Source organism: Dipodomys merriami, unplaced genomic scaffold, assembly GCF_024711535.1.
Source record: "Dipodomys merriami isolate MVZ:Mamm:240054 unplaced genomic scaffold, mDipMer1.0.p SCAF_121, whole genome shotgun sequence".
NCBI lineage: Eukaryota > Metazoa > Chordata > Mammalia > Rodentia > Heteromyidae > Dipodomys > Dipodomys merriami.
In genome coordinates this window covers 334,286-356,592 of record NW_027202505.1, presented here as the reverse complement: position 1 = coordinate 356,592, position 22,307 = coordinate 334,286, and the positions used below count along the sequence as shown (strand labels likewise).

Genomic DNA, 22,307 nt, shown 5'->3' with positions numbered 1-22,307 from the left:
TGGCAGGCTCCATGTGCTTTTATTATTTTATTTGGTTTTGGGGCTTGAACTTGGGGTATGGCACACTCTATTGGCTTTTTTGCAAGGCTACTACTTGAGCCATGCCTCTAGTCTGACATTTTGCTGATGAATTACAGTTTCAGACTCCTTTGGACTTTTCTGCCCTACTGGTTTTGAACTATGATACTACAGATCTCACACTCCTGAGTAGCTAGAATTATGGGGTAAATCATTGCTGCCCAGCTTAGATGCATGCTTTTGCTTTTTTTTTTTTTTTTTTTTTTTTTTTTTTTTTTTTCCAGTTATGGGGCTTGAACTCTGGGCCTGGGAGCTGTCCCTCAATTCTTCAGCTCAAGGCTAGGTCTCTTCCATTTAAGCCACAGTGCCCCTTCCAGTTTTCTGGTGGTTAATTGGAGATAAGCATCTTCAAGGACTTTCCTGCCCACGCTGGTTTTGAACCACCATCCTCAGATCTCAGCCTCCTGAGTAGCTAGGATTACAGGTGTGAGCCACCCGCACCTTTTAACTTGTGTGTGTGTGTGTGTGTGTGTGTGTGTGTGTGTGTGTGTGTGTGTGTGTGTGTGTGTGTGTGTGTCACTGGGGTTTGCATTCAGCCTCATACTTGCTAATCAGGTACCCTAATTACTTGAGCCCTTGTTTCTTTTGCTTTAGTTTATTATTCATATAGGCTCTCCCCTTTGCCCATGGACAGCCAACCTTGTTCCATTATCATCCCACCTGCCTCTCAATTATTACAGGAATTTGTCATCAGGTCTGGCTTTTGGGGGGGGGGTGTTGGTCATGGAACCTGAACTCTGGGCCTGAGTGCTGTCCCTCAGCTCTTCAGCTCAAAGGTAACACTCTACCACTTGAGCCACAGTGCCACTTCCACCTTTTTCTGCTTTTATGGTGCTGAGGAATCGAAACCCAGAGCCTCATGCCTAAAACGCAAGCACTCTACCACTGAGCCATCTTCCCAGCCCTCCCCCCCTTTTTTTTTTAAAGCGGGGCTGACATCGAGTCTTTCCATCTCCTTCCTTTCCAAATGCTACCACCCTTGTAGCTGGGATTACATACAGATATACACCACAACCTCTGGTGCGTGTATGTTCATTTTAGATTGATTTTTTTTTTTTTTTTGGGTCAGGTCATGGGGCCTGAACTCTGGGCCTGGGCACTGTCCCTCAGCTTTTCAGCTCAAGGCTAGCGCTCTACCTACCACTTGAGCTACAGCACCACTTCCGACTTTTTTCTTATGTGGTGCTGAGGAATCGAACCCAGGGCCTCAGGCATGCAAGGCAAGCGCTCTACCACTGAGCCAACTTCCCAGCCCCTTAGATTGATTTTTATGTCAGTGTATTCCAGTGTGTGCTTGAACTCAGGGCCTGGGTGCTGTCCCTGAGCTTCTGGTGCGCAAGGCTGTGTTCTACCTCTTGCTGCAGCTCCACTTTCTGCATTGTTAGCAGTTAATTGAAAATAGAGTCTCACATGCCAGATTTCCTGCCCAGTCTGGCTTCACTTCAAACTGTGAGCCTCAGATCTCAGCTCCTGACTAGGTAGGGTTACAGGCGTGAGCTACTGTTGCCAGTTCGTACTTCACTTCTTTTATATATATAATGGTTGTGGGGGTTGAACTTGGCCTAGACCCTGTCTCTGAGCTTTTTTGTGCAGTTAGTACTCTATCACTTTGAGCCATAGCTCCACTTCCAGTTTTTGAGTGGTTAATTGGAGATCAGAGTTTCACAGGGACTTTTCTGCCCAGGATAGTTTCAAGCTGCTATCCTTAGATTATATAGCCTCCTGAGTAGCTAGGATTACAGACATGAACCACTAGCACCCTGCTAGACTATTTTTTTTGGGGGGGGGGTCCGGTCATGGGCCTGAACTCTGGGCCTGGGCGCTGTCCCTCAGCTCTTCACCTCATGGCTAGCGTTCTACCACTTGAGCCACAGTGCCACTTCCGACCTTTTCTGTGTATGTGGTGCTGAGGAATTGAACCCAGGGCCTCAGGCATGCAAGGCAAGCGCTCTACCCCGAGCAACCTTCCCAGCCCTTCACCTTCTTTTAGATATAAAACATTTGTGGAATTTCTATATGTTTGAGTGTGCATGCATGTTCGTGTGCATGTACAGGTGCATGTTAGTGTTCGTTTTATCTTCCTGCTAGTTACTTGAAGTCTTGTGTTTGTTTACCAAGGCTGGCTTTAAACTATGGCTTTCACTTTCTCAGCCTATGGAGTAGGAAGAATACACCAACAGCTAGTGGCTCACATGTAATTGAAGTAGCTAGAACTACATATGTGAGCCACATATGTGGCTGTTGGTGTATTCTTGCTGCTAGTGTTGCCTGAATGTTGTAGTATGTGTATACAGCATTACTTTGGCACAAAAACTATTTGAATCTTTATTACTACCACAGTGTGGCTGATAAAGTAGTGTCAGTTTTTGAGCAATTAGTTACTGGTATATAAGGAACTAAACAAAACTTTAGGATTAAATATTTGGAAATAAGGCAATTTGAACATTACCTTGATACTTACATTTTACAAAAACTCAAATGAGAAAAATTTAAAAGCTAGTTTTTCACTACAGTGGTTTGAGAAGCTATGTGATAATACCATTTGGTCAGAATAGTTCAATAAATGTCAGGGATAGGAATGTAGTAGATCCTTGGAAAGAACTGTCACAAAAAGATCTTGAATATTTGTATAAATAGCAATCCAAGGCCTTTCTAGGTTTGGTCTGCTTGACAACAACTGAATGCATTGCACTTGGCCTCTTAAGTTGTACCTGGTCTTTGTGTCTAGCTGTGAAGTTGCTGAGTATTTAAACTCTAGATAGTAGAATGAGTAGGCGTTGAATAGTAATGTATGGAATCCATAATACTTGGTTCCTGTTGATAGCTTAAGAAGTGATGGCTTTTTATTTATATTTTTCTGAATTTCCAGGCTTAAAATCGCCTCTATTTTTACTTTTTCAATTATAGAATTGAAGATGCTCCTGCTCCTTCTACCTCTGCAGATAGAGTGGAAAGGTAAGGTTATTTGCATGGTACTATTAGATTCGTATCTGGAATATAAACTAAGCATCATAACTTCAAAGTCAGTTTGTGTATATATTTATTTCACTGTGGATTGAATCCATGGCCTCACTCTTGCCATTGAGCTTATGCCTTTTGCTCCTCAAAAGATTTTTGTATGTGCTAGGGTAACATCCTCTTTTAAGGAATCATTAAGATCATTTTCATAAAAACAAGACTTTTTTTTGGTCAGTCATGGGGCTTGAACTCTGGGCTTGGGCACTGTCCCTCAGCTCTTCTGCTCAAGGCGAGTGCTCTACCACTTGAGCCACAGCTCCACTTCCGGTTTTCTAGTGTTTTTTTTGGAGATAAGAGTCTCACGGACTTTCATGCCCGGGCTGGCTTTGAACCGTGATCCTCGGATCTCAGCCTCCTCAGTAGCTAGGATTACAGGCGTGAGCCACCGACGCCTGGCTAAGACTTTTGTTTAACTATTGACACTATACTGTGAAAGCAGTGACATCTACACTAGCAGGTTTTTTATTTAGGAAGAATACCCATAATGGAGCTAGTCCTACTACTACTAAATCTAAGTCCTTGGCTTCTTGATAGTAGATGATAGATAGTAGATAGTAGTTGATAGTAGATAGATAAAATCCTTCAGCATATGGAAATAGATATAATAGTTGGTTCTAGGAAAAGCACTTGTGTGACTGTTGAACTAAGAATTAAAAAGTATTTATTTTTTTCTTGTTTTAGCGTTTGGATTTGGCCTCACATTTTTTTGGGGGGGTCGGTCATGGGGCTTGAACTCTGGGCCTGGAGCCACAGCACCACTTCTGGTTTTTGAGTGGCTGGGAAGGTGGCTCAGTGGTAGAGGGCTTGCCTTGCATGCTTGAGGCCCTGGGTTCGATTCCTCAGCACCACATAAGCAGAAAAAAAAACCAGAAGTGGCGCTGTGGCTCACGTGGTAGAGTGCTAACTTTGAGCTGAAGAGCTGAGGGACAGTGCCCAGGCCCAGAGTTCAGGCCCCATGATTTTGAACCGCGATCCTCAGATCTCAGCCTCCTGAGTGGCTAGATTTTTTTTTTTTTTTTTTTTTTGATGGCTAGGATTACAGGCGTGAGCCACCAGCACCCGGCTACACATTCTTTTCTTCTAGCTGACATTCTACCGGTTGACTCAAACTCTTTGGGGTCCTGTCATGACGCCTGAACTCTGGGCTTGGGCGCTGTCCCTCAGCTCTTCAGTTCAAGGCTAGTGCTCTACCACTTAAGCCACAGTGCCACTTCCAGCTTTTTTTTTTTTTTTTTTTTTCTTTTTGCTTATGTGGTGCTGAGGAATCAAACCCAGGGCCTCAAACTTTTACTTTTGGCATTTTGCTGTTTAGAATGTAGGGTCTCATAAAATTTGTCTGTCTGGGCTGGCTCCAAACTTTGATTCTCAGTAGCTAAGATTACAGACATGAGCCACTGGCACCTAGCTTAGTTTTTTTTTTTTTTTTTTTCTTTTGAAAACTACTTGCTATCCTCCTTCCTTCTTGTTTGATTTTTCTAAGGTATTCTAGGGTTTGAACTTGGGGGTCTTAATTTTGGCTGGCTGGCTTAAGTAATTTTGCTGTTACTATTCATGTGTTCTATAAAGAGCTACCTTTTTTTTTTTTTTTTCTTTTCCCCCCCCTCTGGTCATGGTGCACTGTTCCTGAGCTCTACCACTTGAGCCACAACACCATTCCAGTTTTCTGGTGGTTAATTGGAGATAAGAATTTCACAGACTTTCCTCCCTGGGTTGGCTTGGAACCGAGATCTTCCGATCTCAGCCTCCTGAGTAGCTAGGATTACAGGCGTGAATCACTGGCACCCTCTTAGGGCTGCCATTTCCTAAGTCAGGTAATGAGTGCAATGAACATTTATACATTTGAACAACATCATCTCTAACTTTACTTTCTCCCAGTTTGCCCCTTCATCCCTACCCACTAAAATTTTTTTTATATATAAATTGCCAAGGTGATGTACAGAGGAGTTACAGTTACGTAAAGTAGTGAGTACATTTCTTGTCTGACTTGTTACCCCACTCCCTCTCTCTCATTTGTAAGTTGCTTGGCATTTTCACCTCTTCAGTTCTCCCCTACTTTGTCCCTGCTATTTCTTGGAATAACTTTGATAGTGCGTTAGATCAGGGACAGATAGCTCTTGTTATTTTAGGATCATAGTTTCAAACCAGACCAGTAGGAAAGTCTCTGAGACTCTACCTCCAATTAACCACAAAAAGCTAGAAGTAGAGCTGTGGCTCAAATAGTAGAGCACTACTAGCCTTGAGCACAAAAGCTCAGGTACAGCTTTTGGGCCCTGAATTCAAACCCCAGGAACAGGAGGAAAGAAGGGGTACTTTAGTTTTTCAGAGGAATTATGCCTTTGGATTCCTCCCCTTTGTATGCCTGTGTTAAAAATGCTCTGGGGACTAGGAACATGGCCTAGTGGTAGAGTGCTTGCGTAGCATGCATGAAGCCCTGCCTTTGATTCCTCTCAGTACCACATAAACAGGAAAGGCCAGAAGTGGCACTGTGGTTTAAGTGGCAGAGTGCTAGACTTGAGCACAGAGGCTTAAGAGCCAGAGCCCAAGTTCTGAGTTCAAGTCAGAGTACCAGCAAAAGAGAAAAAAGAAATGCTTTGGATGTTGGGGAATCATGTTTACCAACTCTTAAAGGAACGAGTAAAGTTTACTTCTGCAGAAGAGTACTGCCATCAGCTAATAATCTGGCAGGCAAGCACACTGTAGGCAAGCTGTTCGCTTTTTAATTCCTAATCCAGCAGGCCCTGCCCCTCTGTTTAGATTAGCTGAGCCTCAGGTTCACAATCTGGAGAAGGATGTGGTTTAGTTAACAGGATATAACTAAATTCAAGGAACTTCTAACAGGATGTCTTCCTTAAAGTATAGCAGGAAAAGGATATAACTAAAATATAATCAACAAGGGCCAAGTCACCTTGCCAAAGCAAGACCTTTTCAGAAAAAAAATTCTTACAAGATTGACAGAAAGGAAGCAATCTGCTTCAATAGAAAAGATGTTTTTCTCACACCTCCTTTAATTAGTCTGTGAATATATAAGAACTGTAGAAGTTACTATGTTTAGTTGTATTTTAAATGGAGTTTCCACATATGAGAGTAAACAGTGTTTGCTTCTCTGAGCTTGGCTTATTTTTTTTCTAGGTCCATCAAATGACTTTCTGATGGATGAATAACAGTCCAGTGTGTTTGTACATCACATTTTCTTGATCTACTCATCTATTGTTGAGCATCTGGGCTGTTTTCATGACTTGGCTACTGTGAATAGTACAGCAGTGAACATGGATGTGCAAGTGTCTTTACCCTATTCTGACCAAGAGTGGTAGTGCTGGATCATAGCGTAGTTTTATGTTTTATTTTTTGAGGAGTCTTCAAACGCCTCAGAGTTGCGCAGACTTAACTTTTTGCTAGTTTTTTTGGGAAACAGCATCTCAAGGATTTATTTCTGCCTAGGCTGAATTTAAACAGATTTTTAGGGTCTCAGCCTCCTGAGTAGCTAAGATTACATGCATGAACCATTGGTACCTGGTTTTATTTCACTTTTTTCCTTTTAGCAGCTATTAAACTAAATTAACATAGAAGATATACATAACTTAACAGTGACCAGTTTAATGAGTTGTGAGATTATATATGTGAATACCTATAAATCATTCCAACCAAAAAGAACATATTCGCCTTATTGTTTCCTGTACTACTTTGTATATTCTACCCTCCCTAGGCAACTACTAAGCTTTCTGTTTGTTATTGTGGATGACTTTACAGTTTGTGTAATTTTATTTAGATAATATCATTTGGTTTATACTTTTGGTATACACTTTTTTTTGGGGGGGGGGTCCAGTCGTGGAGCCTGAACTCTGGGCTTGGGCACTGTCCCTCAGCTCTTCAGCTCAAGGCTAGCACTCTACCACTTGAGCCACAGCGCCACTTCTGGCTTTTTTCTTTTTGCTTATGTGGTGCTGAGGAACCCAGGGCCTCATGCGTGCAAGGCAAGTGCTCTACCACTGAGCCACCTTCGCAGCCCCTGGTATATATCTTTTCTTTTCTTTTTTTTGCCAGTCCTGAGGCTTCAACTCAGAGCCTGGGCTCTGTCCCTGAGCCTTTCTGTGCTCAAGGCTAGTGCTCTACCACTTCTGGCTTTTTCTGTTAAGTGGTACTAAGGAATTGAACCCAGGGCTTCATGCATGCTAGGCAATTGCTATACCACTAAGCCACATTTCTATCCCTCTCCCTGTTTTGTTTTTTGGTTGGTCGTGGGTTTTTAACTCTGGGCCTGGATGCTGTTCCTCAGCTCTTCTGCTCAAAGCGAGCTCTCCCACTTGACCCACAGTGCCACAGTCTCACAGACTTTCCTACCTTGGCTGGCTTTGAACTGCGATCCTTAGATCTTAGCCTCCTAAGTAGCTAGGATTATAGATGTGAGCCACTGGCGCCTGATGTGCACCCCCCCCCCCCCCCCGCGCGCCTTTTTAAAAAAATGTTGGTTATTGGGCCTTGAATTCAGGGCCTCTCACTCTTATTTGGCTTTTCTGCTCACAGCTCACACTCTATCATGTGAACCAAAAGCTCCAGTTCTAGGAAGTATAGAACAGTATGTTCAAATGCATTTCCAAGCAAAGAAGAGCAAGACCCTATCAAAATAACAGTACATAAAAGGGCTGGACGCCTGGATCAGACATAGAAAATCTGCGTAGTAACTGCAAGTCCCTGTGTTTAACCCCAATTTGGTGAATTGTTTATTCATTCTAGTGATGCTGAGGTTTGAATTCAGAGCCTTGTGCTTTTTAGGCATACATTCCACTATTGAACCATGCCCTTAGTCATTTTTTTTTTTTTTTTTGCCTGTCCTGGATATTGAAATGTAGGCCTGGTCACTGTCTCTTAAGTTCTTTTATTCAAGGCTAGCATTCTACCACTTGAGCCACAGTACCACTTCTGGTTTTTGGTGGCTAATTGGGTATAAGACACTCAAGCCCAGCACCAGTGGCTCATACCTGTAATCCTAGCTACGCAGGATCTCTGAGGATCGCGGTTCAAAAAGCCAGCCTGGGCAGGAAAGTCTGTGAGATGAGCAGTATCTCATGTCCTTTCCCACCTGGGCTAGCTTTGAACCAATAATCCTCAGATCTCAGCTTCCTACATAGCTAGGATTACAGATGTGAGCCACCAGTGCCCAGCACAAGTTCATGTTTATAATAAAATAATTGATAAGGATTTTAGTTCACTATGTGGATAGTTTTTGCCAGTCGTGGGGCTTGAACTCAGGGTTAGCAATGTGCTACTTCTGGCCTTTTCTGTTGATATGGTACTGAGAAATTGAACCCATGACTTCAAGCATGCTAGGCAAGCACTCTACCACTAAGCCACATTCCCTGGGTAGTTGTTTATTGCATCACCATTTAATACAAATTTTATCCTTATTGAATTAGTTGTCAAAGTTTTAGCCAAATATATGTGGATTTATTGTCCTAGTTTGCTTTTCTTTATGCCATTACCACATTGTATTCATCTGGAGATCACTGTGTCTTACTGTGCTTACTGAAGTATTTCTTTGCATTGCCCTTTGTAGGCATGTGATCTATGTGCTGACCTGAATGCCTTCAGCTGCATTCATAATCCACTTGCTATTTGGTTTTGATTGCCCAGTTTATGAATTTATAAACCATTGTCTAATTAGCACATGTATTATAAGTCTATGGAGCAAATAAACTAAGAAATCTTGTAGTAAAGCCTTTCAGAATGTTACCTTTGAGATTTCTTTGGATTTTGTGATGGTATGTGAGTTTAGTCTTAATAGACTAGAAAAGTAGTCTAAAATGGAAATATTATAGACTAAATGTAGTGTATGTTTAACATGTATGATGAAAATACAATCTTTTTTCTTGCAGTGTGGATGTGGATTGCGAAGCTAAGAAATTATTGGGATTAGGACAGAAACACCTAGTGATGGGGGATATTCCAGCAGCTGTCAATGCATTCCAGGAAGCAGCTAGTCTTCTGTAAGTATTGTATATTAAGGGGGACCAAGGATAGATAAATGCAGTGGTGGTGCTCACTAGATACTGTGTGAATAATGAACTATACAACTTGTAGGTGGGATGGGAGAGAGAAAGTGAGAGAAGGAATGACATTGTCCAAAGAGAAATGTACTTTTTTTTTTTTTTTGGTATGTTTTTTATTGTAAAAATGCTGTACTGAGGGGGGTTACAGTTACATGAGCAAGGTAATGAGTATATTTCCTATTGAGAATTGTTGCCTCCTCCTTTGTTTTCCCCCTACCATCCCTTTCCTCCCACCTCCACAACTATTACCCCACCCCCGCCCAAATGTACTGTTCATTTGACTTATGTAACCATAACTCCTTTATAATAACAATAAAAATTACATTAAAAATACAGATAAGAAAACTAAGGCACTGAAGTTAGTTTATTAATCTAAGTTGCACAACAAGCAAGAGTTAAGTTATGCTTTACAGGTTTCATCAACTTAGTCTGGCTCCAAAGATTTGTGGGTTTTGTTTGTTTTTGTTTTGCTGTTGTTGGTCCTGAGGCTTGAATTTAGGCCTTTTTTGCTCAAGGCTAGTGCTTTACCACTTGAGCCACAGCTCCACTTTTAGTTTTATTGTAAGTTTCTTCGAGATAAGAGTCTCATGGAAGGGACTGGGAAGGTGGCTCAGTGGAAGAGTGTTTGGCTCACATGCATGAGGCCCTGGGTTCGATTCCTCAGCACCACATAAGCAGAAAAAAGACAGAAATGGCGCTGTGGCTCAAGTGGTAGAGTGCTAGCCTTGAGCTCAAGAGCACAGCCCCAGAGTTCAGGCCCCACTACTGACCAAAACAAGTAAGTCTCACAGACTTTCCAACCTGGGCTAGCTTCAAACCATGTTCCTCAGCCTTCTGTGTAGCTAGGAACTAACTTAGTAATATATATTTAACTATATCTAGCAAATTGGAGGATGTTTGACATTACTTCATGAGTTGTTAATGTGCATTTAATTATGTTTAGATATATTTTCTCTTTTTAGAGGTAAGAAGTATGGAGAAACAGCTAATGAGTGTGGAGAAGCTTTCTTTTTCTATGGGAAATCACTTTTGGAGTTGGCCAGGTATGTCTCTACCTTGAATGTATGCATAGAATTTTTTCTTTTTTGGTCAGTCGTGGACTTGAACTCTGGGCCTGTGGGCTGTCCCTAAGCTCTTCAGCAAGGCGAGTACTCTACCACTTGAACCACAGTGCCACTTCTGGTTTTCTATTGGTTAATTGGAGATATAACTCATAGACTTTCCTGCCCCAGGCTGGCTTTGAACCATGAGCCTCCTGAATAGCTAGGATTACTGGCATGAGCCACTAGGCACCTGGCTTGAGAGTAGAATATTTTATTTTTACATGTTTTTATTTTAAAATTGGGGTTTGTGGGGACTTGGGCATGTGGCTTAGTGGTACATTGCTTACCTATGCATGAAGCCCTGGGTTCAATTCCTCAGTACCACAGAAAAAGGCTGGAGTGCTGTGGCTCAAGTGGTAGAAAGCTAGCCTTTAGGAAAATGAAGCTCAGGGAGAGTGCCCATATTCTGAGTTCAGGCCCAGGACTGGCAAAAAAAAGAAAAGAAGAAAAAAGGACCTTTCAGGTTTTATATGAGTTAAGAATTAGTAGGTTTGGAAAAGAACAGGAAATATTAATGCAAGTTGTGAATAGCTTTTGATGCAAAGAAGCAAAGTATGTTTTGATTTTAGGATTTATTAAAAGCCAAGTTTTTTTCAGTAGTAAATAGTCGATAATTGATAAAAGCTCAATATAGAGAGATGAACTTCAACCTGCACATGGCAGTCTGAGTCAAGAGTATGGAAGTGTTGGGGGACAAGCCTCACATTTATAGTGATATCCTGTTAGAAAAAAGGGCTAATCGGCAGCCCTGTGGCTCACTACTCAGGAGGCTGAGATCTGAGGATCACAGCCCAGGCAAGAAAAAGTTCATGAGGGGCTGGGAAGGTGGCTCAGTGGTAGAGCACTTGCCTTGCAAGCCTGAGGCCCTGGGTTCAATTCCTCAGCACCATATAAACAAAAAGAAAAAAAGCTGGAAGTGGCACTGTGGCTCAAGTGGTAGAGCGCTAGCCTTGAGCTGAAGAGCTAAGGGACAGCGCCCAGGCCCAGAGTTTAGGCCTCACAACCGGACCCCAAAAAAAAAAAAAGAAAGAAAGAAAAAGTTCATGAGACTTGAATAAATTACTCAGAAAAACCTGAAAGTGGTGCTGTAGGTCAAGTGTAGACTGCTAGCCTTGAGCAAAAGAGCTCAGGTACAACACCCAGAGCTTGAGTTCAAGCCCCATGACAAAAGATAATCAAGGACAGAGCCGGGCGCCGGTGGCTCACGCCTGTAATCCTAGCTACTCAGGAGGCTGAGATCTGAGAATCGCGGTTCAAAGCCAGCCCGGGCAGGAAAGACCGTGAGACTCCTATCTCCAATAAACCACTAGAAAACCGGAAGTGGCGCTGTAGCTCAAGTGGTAGAGCGCTCACCTTGAGCTGAAGAGCTGAGGGACAGCGCCCAAGCCCAGAGTTCAAGCCCCATGACCGACAAAAAAAAAAAAAAAAAAAAAAAAAAAAAAAAAAAAAAAAGATAATCAAGGACAATAATTAATGGGTTAAGGGTTAATGATGTAGCTATTTGGTAGAATGCATGGTTTGGTATATATTAGGCCCTGGGTTGAAACCCTAATATCAGCAAATAAAGTCACTGAACAAGGATTGGATGGCGGGCATTTGGAAATAGGTAGCAACTGAAAATAACTAGTAAGATAAGTAGTTGTCTTATTGCACAATTCTTTGGAAATATCCACCAGAATTTATCAACAAGGATAAATATTAATAAATATGCAAATTTGTCATCTATTTAGTCTTATTTCTCTTCAGGTTCTACTCGTGTGTCTGGGTATGTGCACCGAATGCGCACTGTTCTTGGGGCTTGAACTCAGGGACTCAGCTCTGTCCCTAAGCTTTTGTCTCATTGACTTTCCCTAACCCAATCTTAGCCTCCTAACTAGAATTACAGGCAAGTTTCTACTCTTTTTTTTTTTTTTTTTTTTTGGTCGGTTGTGGGGCTTGAACTCTGGGGCCTGGGCGCTGTCCCTCAGCTCTTCAGCTCAAGGCGAGCACTCTACCATTTGAGCCACAGCGCCACTTCCAAGTTTCTACTCTTGTAGCATTCATTTATTAGTGGCTGGATGAGTGCTACGCACATTTCTTTTGGCCTTGTAGCTTTTATTTCTGTAATTTTTTTTTTTTTTTTGGTCCAGTAGTGGGGCCTGAACTCTGGGCCTGGGCGCTGTCCCTCAGCTCTTCAGCTCAAGGCTAGCGCTCTACCACTTGAGCCACAGCGCCACTTCCGGCTTTTTTTTTTTTCTGTTTTGCTTATGTGGTGCTGAGGAATCGAACCCAGGGCCTCATGCGTGCAAGGCAAGCGCTCTACCACTGAGCCACCTTCCCAGCCCTTCTGTAATTTTTTTTCCCTTTCTGGTTGTTGTTGGCTAGGGGCTTAAACTCAGCCTTCATGCTGTCTCTGAGCTCTTTCACTCAAGGCTAGCACTTCACTGCTTTGAACCACAGCTCCCCTTTGAGTTTTCTGGTTGTTGCTAATTGGAGATAAGAGTCTTATAGGAAGTAGCCTGGGCTGGCTTTGAAATTGATTCTCAGATCTTAGCCTCTTGTGGCTAGGGTTACAGGCATAAGCCTCTAGCTCCTGACTACCTTTAATTCACAAGTTTTTATCATTTTATTTCACAAGTATGTTGATGTATATTTCCATTGCTTGACTTTATTTTATTTTTTGTCAGTCAAGGGGCTTGAACTCTGGGCCTGGGCACTGTCCCTCAGCTCTTCAGTTCAAGGCAAGTGCCCTACCACTTGAGCCACAAGGCTGCTTCTGGTTTTCTGGTGGTTTATTGGAGATAAGAGTCTCATAGACTTTCCTGCCTGGGCTGGCTTTAAACCATGATCCTCCAATCTAAGCCTCCTGAGTAGATGGTATTACAGGTGTAAGCTACTGGTGCCAAGCTACTGGACTATTATTCTATTGTCCTTTCTTAGAATACATCATTAGGGTCTTGTTTTTGCTTTCTCTTATTCTCCTAGGTTGGAAAATGGTGTGCTGGGAAATGCCTTAGAAGGTGTGCATGTAGAAGAGGAAGAAGGAGAAAAAATAGAGGATGAATCTCTGGTGGAAAATAATGATAACGTAGATGGTATGTGAAATTGTATTTTACATTATAGAGATGCGACATCATATATTTCTTTTATACAGTGATCAATAAATATATTGGGGTATGCTTGCCCTGGCTTGGCTGGTTATTCCTAAGATGCTTGTGCTGATGCTTACATCTATTAGAGACTATAGCGGGGGTAGCAGGCTTCTGTAAGAGGACAACTAAATTTTAAAAACTGGTTATTTAAGTTGGTACTTTAAACATTAAGACAATTGTTTTTTAATTCTGATACGAACTTTTAAACAATTTATATAACTCAAGTTGTTTTAATAATAATGACTCTGGAAGCCTATTACATATTCTTGTGTCTAAGAAAATAATATTGTTTCTAAGTTGAGTTTGATTGCTAGAGTTTTATAAATCAGATAGGGAGGATAACAAAAAACTTGGCATCTGTTAACCTAACTGGTAATCAGAATGCTCAGTACAGTTACCTGGTTGAAGCAGCTTAGGTTTCTTTTGGAAAAACTTGATCTGCTAGCTGAGACTCTTTGCTTGTCTCGGGGGACAGGTAGATTTTAAGTTGTTTACTTAAAACCAGGCCATTTGAGGATTTAAAGAGAATGTATTTTTAGTTTCATTATTACTATAATTGTTAAACTCGAAGACATGTTTATGCTTCATGTTCCTTAACCATGTAGAGGAAGCAAGGGACGAGTTGAGAGAACAGGTTTATGACGCCATGGGAGAAAAGGAAGAAGCCAAAAAAACAGAAGGCAATTCTCTGTCAAAGCCTGAAATTGATACAGAACAGGAGAGTGAAGTGCAGAAGGGTGGAAGAGAAGATATGGATGTAAGTGAGCCTACAGAGAAGCTACAGGAAAAAGTTGAATCGACTTCGAATGATTTAACTGAAAACTCTGATGAGGCAAAAGGAGCGACAGCACCAGAAGGACGGAATGAAGCTGAGGTCACTTTTGGGAAGCCAGAACAGGAAATGCCAGATGCTGAGGAAGGAAAATCAGTTTCTGGAACTGATGTCCAAAATGAAGAGTACAGAGAAAAAGGAGGTCAGGAGAAGCAGGGAGAGGTAATTGTTAGCATAGAGGAAAAGCCAAAAGAATCTTCAGAAGAGCAGCCTATTGGGACTCTAGAAAAGCAAAGCACTGCAGTGGAGGTGGAAGAACAGCCTGTAGACCCAACAGTCAAGCCAGTTGATATGGGTGGGGATGAAGCAGAGGAACAGGTAGCTGCCTCTAAAAATGAACCAGGAAAGGCTGGTTTTGAGGAAGAGGGAGGGCAAGAAATGCCTTCTGTTGAAGAGTCACCCGTGGTGACAACAAAGGCTGCAGAGGCCGGATCAGAAGTCTCTGAGAAGCCAGGGCAGGAGACCACAGCTTGCTCTCAGGATGGTACAGTCAATGGACTGTCAGCTTCAGTTGAGACTCCTATTGAACCACAGACTTGTGCAGAAAGGCTGACAGGCACAAAAGATGGCTCAGGTCTACAGGAAGTCAGGGGAGAACTTGCTCTAAGCCAGGAGGAAACTAAGCTGCCTGTAGAAGAGTCAGAGGCAGCTGGAGATGGGGTTGAGACCAAGGTAGCCCAGAGGGCTGCTGAGACAGCATCTGAAGACAAAATTAAGATAGCTGCTAATGAAGAGGCAGAAGAGAGCGAAGAACAGATGAAAGAGGGTGAAGGTAACCGGGACATTCAAGAGTTGCAGTGGGTGGAGTATATTCTGGAATTGACTAACTAATCATGGACAAAGTCAGTTTTCCATTCAGGATTTTCCGTCTGCCTATGGATTTAGGAAAGGGTTAAATGAAAATGGGGGATAGTTGAAGAAGAAGGTTGGAATAAGTTGGACAAGTTAAAAGCAAGACTTCTTTAGCTGGCTTATAAACTAATGCTTTTACTAACTGCAAAGTATGTCTCTGGTTTCTGAAACTTGGCTAGTTACATTTGTAATTTGAATCCTTCTAGCCAATAAAGCGATGGACTTAGGTAGACAAGAGGGTTGGTGGGATATGTGGGGAAATATAGGCTAGGCTGGCAGAGAATGCTGAATGGATATTAACTTGCATGCCTCTGGATTTTTAAATTTACTGTTCACACTGTTTCCTTGCATTAGGAAGCAGAACAGTGCAGTAGAATCCACTGAATTTGATACACTTAAGCAGTCATGCCATGTCAATGAGGGTGGCCAACATGGTACCCTTGGTACCCTGTCTACATTAGTCTTTTAGAGATGTTTAGAGGCTTATTCACAATACTTGAAACAAACTCCTTTCTCCAAAAGAGACAAGAAAAGATTTAGCTAAGCTACTAGGCCTCATTCTGTTCTTCCCTCCTCCCCTCCCCATTTCATGCTTGCTTTGGCTGCTAGACTGATTTTTTTAAATATTACTTAAAATGTCCTAACATAGGTGCTTTGTGTGTAATGTCATTGATCTAATCATGATTTGAATTAATAGTATTTTGCATATAAGCCTCTAAATTGGCACGTCTGACTTGAGTTGTGCTCAGTTAAGGATTCTACTGTATATAAGATTCATCTAATACTAGCATTAATAACTGTTAGTCTATTCAGCTAATTTGTTCTATGTAATTTCCAGACTACTTCAATAGTTTCCTTAATTACAGATATTTAAAGACCCGTCAACATTCTGGTGAACTTTGGCCTATGTGCAGGTCTCTGCATTCCAGCCAGCACACAAACAACTAGAAGTGAAATTACTAAATGGCAGCACCATTGGGCTTTCATTATTGCACTTTAAGACTAAGGATAAAACACAGAATTGAAAGTTTCATTTTTTAAAAAAGACTGAGGTCTTTTTACTTTTGCTCTTGTATTGCTAGGATCCAACCTAGGGCTTGAAACCTGCTGAGTATTGTACCATTGAGCCATATATCCAGTCCTATAAGTAGCATTTTAAAGTGTTATGTGGCAGATAGATACTTGTTTTTGAGTGTAATTTCTCATATTTTTCAAATAAAGAAATGAAAGATTAAATAACTTCCCCTAATCACTTAGCTAATAAATGTGTCTGAGGCTGGAACTGGGAGCTTCTCCTAGTTATGCAGGATGCCGTAAACTTGAATCACGTTTCAAAGCCCTTGCAGGCATAAAAATCTGCAGTATTCAGTCTCCCAACAAAATGTGGGAGTAGAGGTATGATAGAGCATCAGCTATGAGCAAACAAGTCTAGTGAGAACACACACAGAATATTAAGAGTTACCAGCTGTGGCTGTAGGGCCCAGCCACTTTTTTGTGCTTTACTCCTCTTTGTGTGACAGTGGCGTCCACAGGGATCTTAGCTCAGGTAGAGTAAGTTGCCAGTTCTGCACGTCAGTCACAAAGCAATAAAACCCCATTTTTAAATATTGAATCCAGATGAAATTCACCGGTTAATTTTTTTTTTTTGTCTTGTCCGTCTTGGGGCTTGAACTCTGGGCCTGGGTGCTGTCCTTGCACTCTTCCTTCAGCTCAAGGCGAGTGCTCTACCACTTGAACCATAGCACCACTTCCAGTTTTCTTTTTTCTGTTTCTTCTTTTTTTGGGGGGGGGGTCTGTCTTGGGGCTTGAACTCGGCCTGGGCGCTGTCCCTCAGCTCTTAAGCTCAAGGTGAGCGCTCTACTGCTTGAGCCACAGCACCACTTCCAGTTTTCTTTCTTTTTTTTTCTTTCTCTTTTTTTTTTTTTTGGTGTGTGTGTGAACTCTGGGCCTGGGTTCTGTCTCTCAGCTCAAGGCTAGCGCTCTACCACTTGAGCCACAGCACCACTTCCGGCTTTTTTCATTTTGCTTATGTGGTGCTGAGGAATCGAACCCAGGGCTTCGAGCATGCAAGGCAAGCGCTCTACCACTGAGCCACCTTCCCAGCCCTACTTCTAGTTTTCTAATGGTTTATTGGAGATTGAAGTCTCACAGACTCTAGTCTATGAGATTGGAGTCTGCCTGGGCTGCCTTTGAACACTGCCATCCTCAGATCTCAGCCTCCTGAGTAGCTTGGGTTACAGGCATGAGCCATGGACGCCTGGCTTTTTTTTGGGGGGTAGGGGTGTCAGTTGGGGCTTGAACTCCAGGCCTGGGCGCTGTCCCTGAGCTCCAGATTTCTGGTGGTTAATTGGAGATAGGAATGTCATGGACTTTCCTGCCCAGGCTGGCTTTGAATCGTGATCCTCAGATCTCAGCTTCCTGAGTAGCTAGGATTATAGACATGATTCTACATCGGCTATATTAGGATTCTCACAAGCTGGGATGTCAGGCACCTACTACCATATCCAGCTTTCCAGTGAGGTGAATACTTCTATGTGTGGTTTAGCTAGAGTTGCCATCCGCCGTCCTCACGATCTTGGCAACCCAAGTAGGTAGGATTAGAGGTAAGAAGCCACTGGTGCCTGATTACTTCAGGCATTTTTTATTTATTTATTTTATTCTTATTATTTTATATATATATATTAGTGGTCACTTGTGGGGTTTGAACTCAAGACCCTGGAACTGTCCCTGAGCTCCTTTGCTCCTTTGCACTACTTTGAGCCACAGTGCCACTTCTGCTTTTCTGGTGGTTAATTGGAGTTAGTCTCATGGACTTGCCTGCCTGGGCTGGCTTTGAACTGCAATTCTCAAGTGGTTAGCCTCCTGAATAACTAAGATTACAGGCGTTGAGCCACCAGCACCCAGCTTCTCAGTTAATTTTTTGGTGAGGTGTTTTGAATATTCTGTGAAATACATAGATCTACTTACTTCTGTGTTCTTAAGATGTTCTGATAAAAACTGGGGAATTAATAAGCCCTCATGCAGTCCCAGCTTAGAGAACTTTACCTATAGGAGCAAAGCTGTGTGGTGACTTTATTTCAAAACCACTGACATAACCAGAAGTAAAAGGTAAAAATCTTGACAAAATAGATGCTATATAGTAGGCATGAAGCAAGAATTTGGTAGGGCTAGAGCTTGGGCTGGGAAGGTGGCTCATTGGTAGAGTGCTTGCCTTGCATGCATGAAGCCCTGGGTTTGATTCCTCAGCACCGTACAAGCAGAAAAGCCGGAAGTGGCACTGTGTGGCTCAAGTTGTAGAGTACTAGCCTTGAGCTGAAGAGCTGAGGGACAGTGTTCAGGCCCTATGACTGACCAAAAAAAAAATTTTGATAGGGCTGCAAATTTGAATGGAATCGTTGAAAGTAACTATTCACTCGAAGTGCTGGCTGGAATCTTTGACATGCTCATTGGTAAGAATTTGTAAGGACTGTGCTTTTTCTGGTTGAGAGAAAGCTGGTCTTCAGCATTCTTGTTCTGATTGGAGTAGCATAATTTAATTAATAATTTGATCCTTTCCCAATATTGTAAGACCCAGAAATAGCACAGATCTTTCTAGCTAGTTTTGGCAGAAAAGGTAGAAGCTTCTACCCAGTGAATAAGCACAGTAACTAATCAGTCTTATTCTGAATGTCAGGTTAACTTACAAGAAAGTGCTCTTTTATAATTACTGAAGGTCTGACATGTAGACTTAAGTCCAGTTTAGACTTGAGATAAATAGAAACTGTTGTACTCAGATCATATGTTAACTGACTTGGGTTAGCATCTAGCCTGTAGGATGACATATTTAACGGTTTCTGACTACTCAGAAGATACCCTTAGTTATAGTCTCAATACTGAGAAATTTTTGTTTCTAGAAACTGAAGGTTCAGAAGAGGAGGATAAAGAAAACGACAAGTCTGAAGAAATACCAAATGAATCTGTTGTTGAAAACAAAGTAAGTTGTTATTCATCCAGTATGTTTTCATGTGAGCAGGGAAGCAGTACTGATCTTTGAAATTAAGGTGGCATCATACTTTTCAGGCAGGAACTCTACCACTTGAGTTATACCCCTCAACACTACCTACTTCTTTTGCTTTTCCAGTCCTGAAGCTCTGTCCCAGAATCTCTTTTGCTGAAAGCTAGTGCTCTACCACTTGAGCCACAGGACAACTTCCAGCCTTTTCTGAGTAGTTTATTGGAGATAAGAGTCTCATGGACTTCTCTGCCTTGGCTAACTTTGAACCCTATCCTCAGCTCCCAAGTAACTAGGATTACAGGCATGGTTATTTAGAAATCCTTTATTCAGATTAGAATGGACCAGTGTATCTCATTCATTCTAACAGGATATATATCATTATTCATTTTACTAACATTATAAGTACCCATACTGTAGATTTTAAGGTGCAAGCCTGAATTTTGAATTGAATCAGCCCTTTTAAAAAAAAATCCATAGTAAACTTAGATTTGTACTCTAAAAATGTCTGTCTTTTACTTCAATTTAATATGAATGCTTTGGCTATCCTTTTTAGTCTCTTCAAGAAAATGAAGAGGAAGAGATTGGTAACCTAGAGCTTGCCTGGGATATGCTGGATTTAGCAAAGATCATTTTTAAAAGGTAAACTTTGAGTACTCCTAGGACATGATTGGGAGTTCAGTGGTTGAAATTAGAAAAAGCAGTTAATACTGTTGATGTTTCTCTAATGAACTTCCCTTCTTTTAGACAAGAAACAAAAGAAGCCCAACTTTATGCTGCACAGGCACACCTTAAACTTGGAGAAGTTAGTGTTGAATCTGGTAATGTATTTTTCATTGTACTGTCTGTCTCTCTTTAACCTCCCTCATGTCCTCATTCTCCCTTCTAATAAGATTTCTATATAAGCCAACTTGACTGGTCATAAGTAGTTGGTTTTTAAAAAATACAGTCACGGCTAGGAATATGGCTCAGTGGTAGAGTGCTTGCTTAGCATGCATGAAGCCCTGGGTTTGATTCCTCAGTGCCACATAAACAGAAAAGGCTGGAAGTGGCTCAAGTGGTAGAGTACTAGCCTTGAGCTGAAGAGCTCAGGGACAGCACCCAGGCTCAGAGTTCAAGCCTCAAAAAAAGACAGTCGATTTTCTGCCATTCAGAAGACTTAAGCAGAAAGATCTAAGTTTAAAAATATAAGAGAGCCAGGCGCCAGTGGCTCACGCCTGTAATCCTAGTTACTGAGGAGGTTGAGATCTGAGGCTCGTGGTTTGTTTGTTTGTTTGGTCATGGGGCTTGAACTCTGGGCTTGGGCACTGTCCCTCAGCTCTTCAGCTCAAGGCTAGCACTCTACCACTTGAGCCATAGCACCACTTCTGGTTTTCTGCATGGCTTATTGGAGATAAGAGTCTCACAGACTTCCTTGACTGGACTGGGTTTGAACCAGGATCCTCAGATCTCAGCCTTCTATGTAGCTAGGATTACAAGCATGAGCCACTAGTGCCTGGCTCTGAACAATCTTCTTTAAGATACTTGGACAGTGTTTCAGTGGGTTTTAGGTGTTAAGGATCAGATCCAGGGTCTCTCAGGCTCTATCACTGAACTACATCTGAGCGTGCACCATGCCCCTCACCTTTTTTTGGGGGTTGGGGGGAGGGTTCAGTCATGATGCTTGAACTCAGGGCCTGGGCTCTGTCTGTAAGGTTTTCTGCTTGAGACCTAGTGTTCTACCACTTAGAGACACAGCTCTATTTCCAGCTTTTTGGTGGTTAATTGGAGATAAGAGTCTCGTGGACATTCCTGCCCAGGCTGCCTTTGAACCATGATCCTCATATCTTAACTTCCACAGTAATATGAGCCACCAGCAGCTGTTAAGCCACCCTTAATGGTTCCCCCCTTTTAGTGGTACTATGGTTTAAATTCATAGCCTCAGACTTGTTAGATAAGTAATCTCCTTTGAGTTCCCCGTTCCCCCTCCCACCCACGGGGCTTGAACTCTGGGCCTGGTGCTGTCCCTGAGCTCTTCAGTTCAAGGCTAGTGCTCTATCACTTTTGGTTTTCTGTTGGTTAATTGGAGATAAGAGTCTTAAAGACTTTCCTGCCCAGGCTGGCTTTCAACCGTGATCCTCAGATCTCAGCCTCCTGAAGAGCTAGGATTACAGGCATGAGTCACCAGTGTCCAGCTTGATTGGTTTTTTTGTTTGTTTTGTCGGTCATGGGGCTTGAACTCTGGGCCTGAGCGCTGTCCCTCAGCTCTTCAGCTCAAGGCAAGCGCTCTACGCTCTACCACTTGAGCTACGGCGCCACTTCCAGTTTTCTGGTGGTTTATTGGAGATAGGAGTCTCACGGTCTTTCCTGCCCGGGCTGTCTTTGAACCTCGATCCTCAGATCTCAGCCTCCTGAGTAGCTAGGATTACAGGCGTGAGCCATCAGCGCCCGGCTGATTGGTTATTTTTGAGATGAGATCTTGTCCAAGTGAGTGCCTGAACAGCAGTCCACCTATCTTAGGCTTCCAGTTCTAACTGGGATGATAGGTGTGCACCACCAGGGCCACCTAGTAAATCTCATGTGTGTGCTTCAGCTGGTCTTGAATTGGAATTATCCCAACTTCAAGTAGTCACTGGTGTTTAGCTTAGGTGTTTTGTCTGCTTTGTCTTCTCTTATATTTTGTCTTTCTGTGCAGTGAAGGGTTCCATAGATAACAAAATGAAGTGTAAAAGAGTACATTCCTGATGACTGTCTGAATTTTGGGAATTCTGTTAATGCTGTCAAATTCTAAGTTGTTCTTTCTTTATTAGAGAATTATACTCAAGCTGTGGAGGAGTTCCAGGCTTGCTTAAACCTGCAAGAACAGTATCTGGAGGCCCACGACCGTCTCCTCGCAGAGACTCATTACCAGCTGGGCTTGGCCTATGGATACAACTCTCAATATGATGAGGCAGTGGCACAGTTCAGTAAATCTATTGAAGTTATTGAGAAGAGAATGGGTGAGCAGTATCTTCTTTGATCCAGTAATTGACCAGGTTAAGGGGGCAGGGTGGGGGGCCATGGCGGAGGTGCTAGTGGTTCACTCTTATAATCCTTGTCACTCAGGAGACTGAGATCGTAGAATCATGGTTCAAAGCTAGCCATGCAGGAAAGTCCATGAGACTCTTCTCTCCAGTTAACCACCAAAAAGCTGGAAGTAGAGCTGTGGCTCAAGTAGTAAAGAAATTGCTAGCACCCAGGCCCTGAGTTAAAGCCAGGATCACCACACACACAAAAAAG

The 22,307-nt window shown here is 42.4% G+C and overlaps 1 protein-coding gene across 3 annotated transcripts in view; it reads left to right on the top strand.

The window, feature by feature from the left end:
- The window catches only part of LOC138823616 (nuclear autoantigenic sperm protein-like), a 29,698-nt gene that overhangs the window by 4,268 nt on the left and 3,123 nt on the right, over positions 1-22,307 (top strand). The window contains exons 2-10 of one of the 3 annotated variants that reach the window (XM_070017017.1): positions 2,986-3,033; positions 8,967-9,077; positions 10,103-10,183; positions 13,208-13,317; positions 13,980-14,978; positions 18,952-19,031; positions 19,606-19,691; positions 19,797-19,870; positions 21,839-22,027. In XM_070017017.1, the coding sequence (XP_069873118.1) occupies positions 2,986-3,033; positions 8,967-9,077; positions 10,103-10,183; positions 13,208-13,317; positions 13,980-14,978; positions 18,952-19,031; positions 19,606-19,691; positions 19,797-19,870; positions 21,839-22,027 (1,778 nt within the window). The remainder of the gene's footprint in view (positions 1-2,985; positions 3,034-8,966; positions 9,078-10,102; positions 10,184-13,207; positions 13,318-13,979; positions 14,979-18,951; positions 19,032-19,605; positions 19,692-19,796; positions 19,871-21,838; positions 22,028-22,307) is intronic. The other 2 variants (XM_070017019.1, XM_070017018.1) reach the window with 2 other exon arrangements.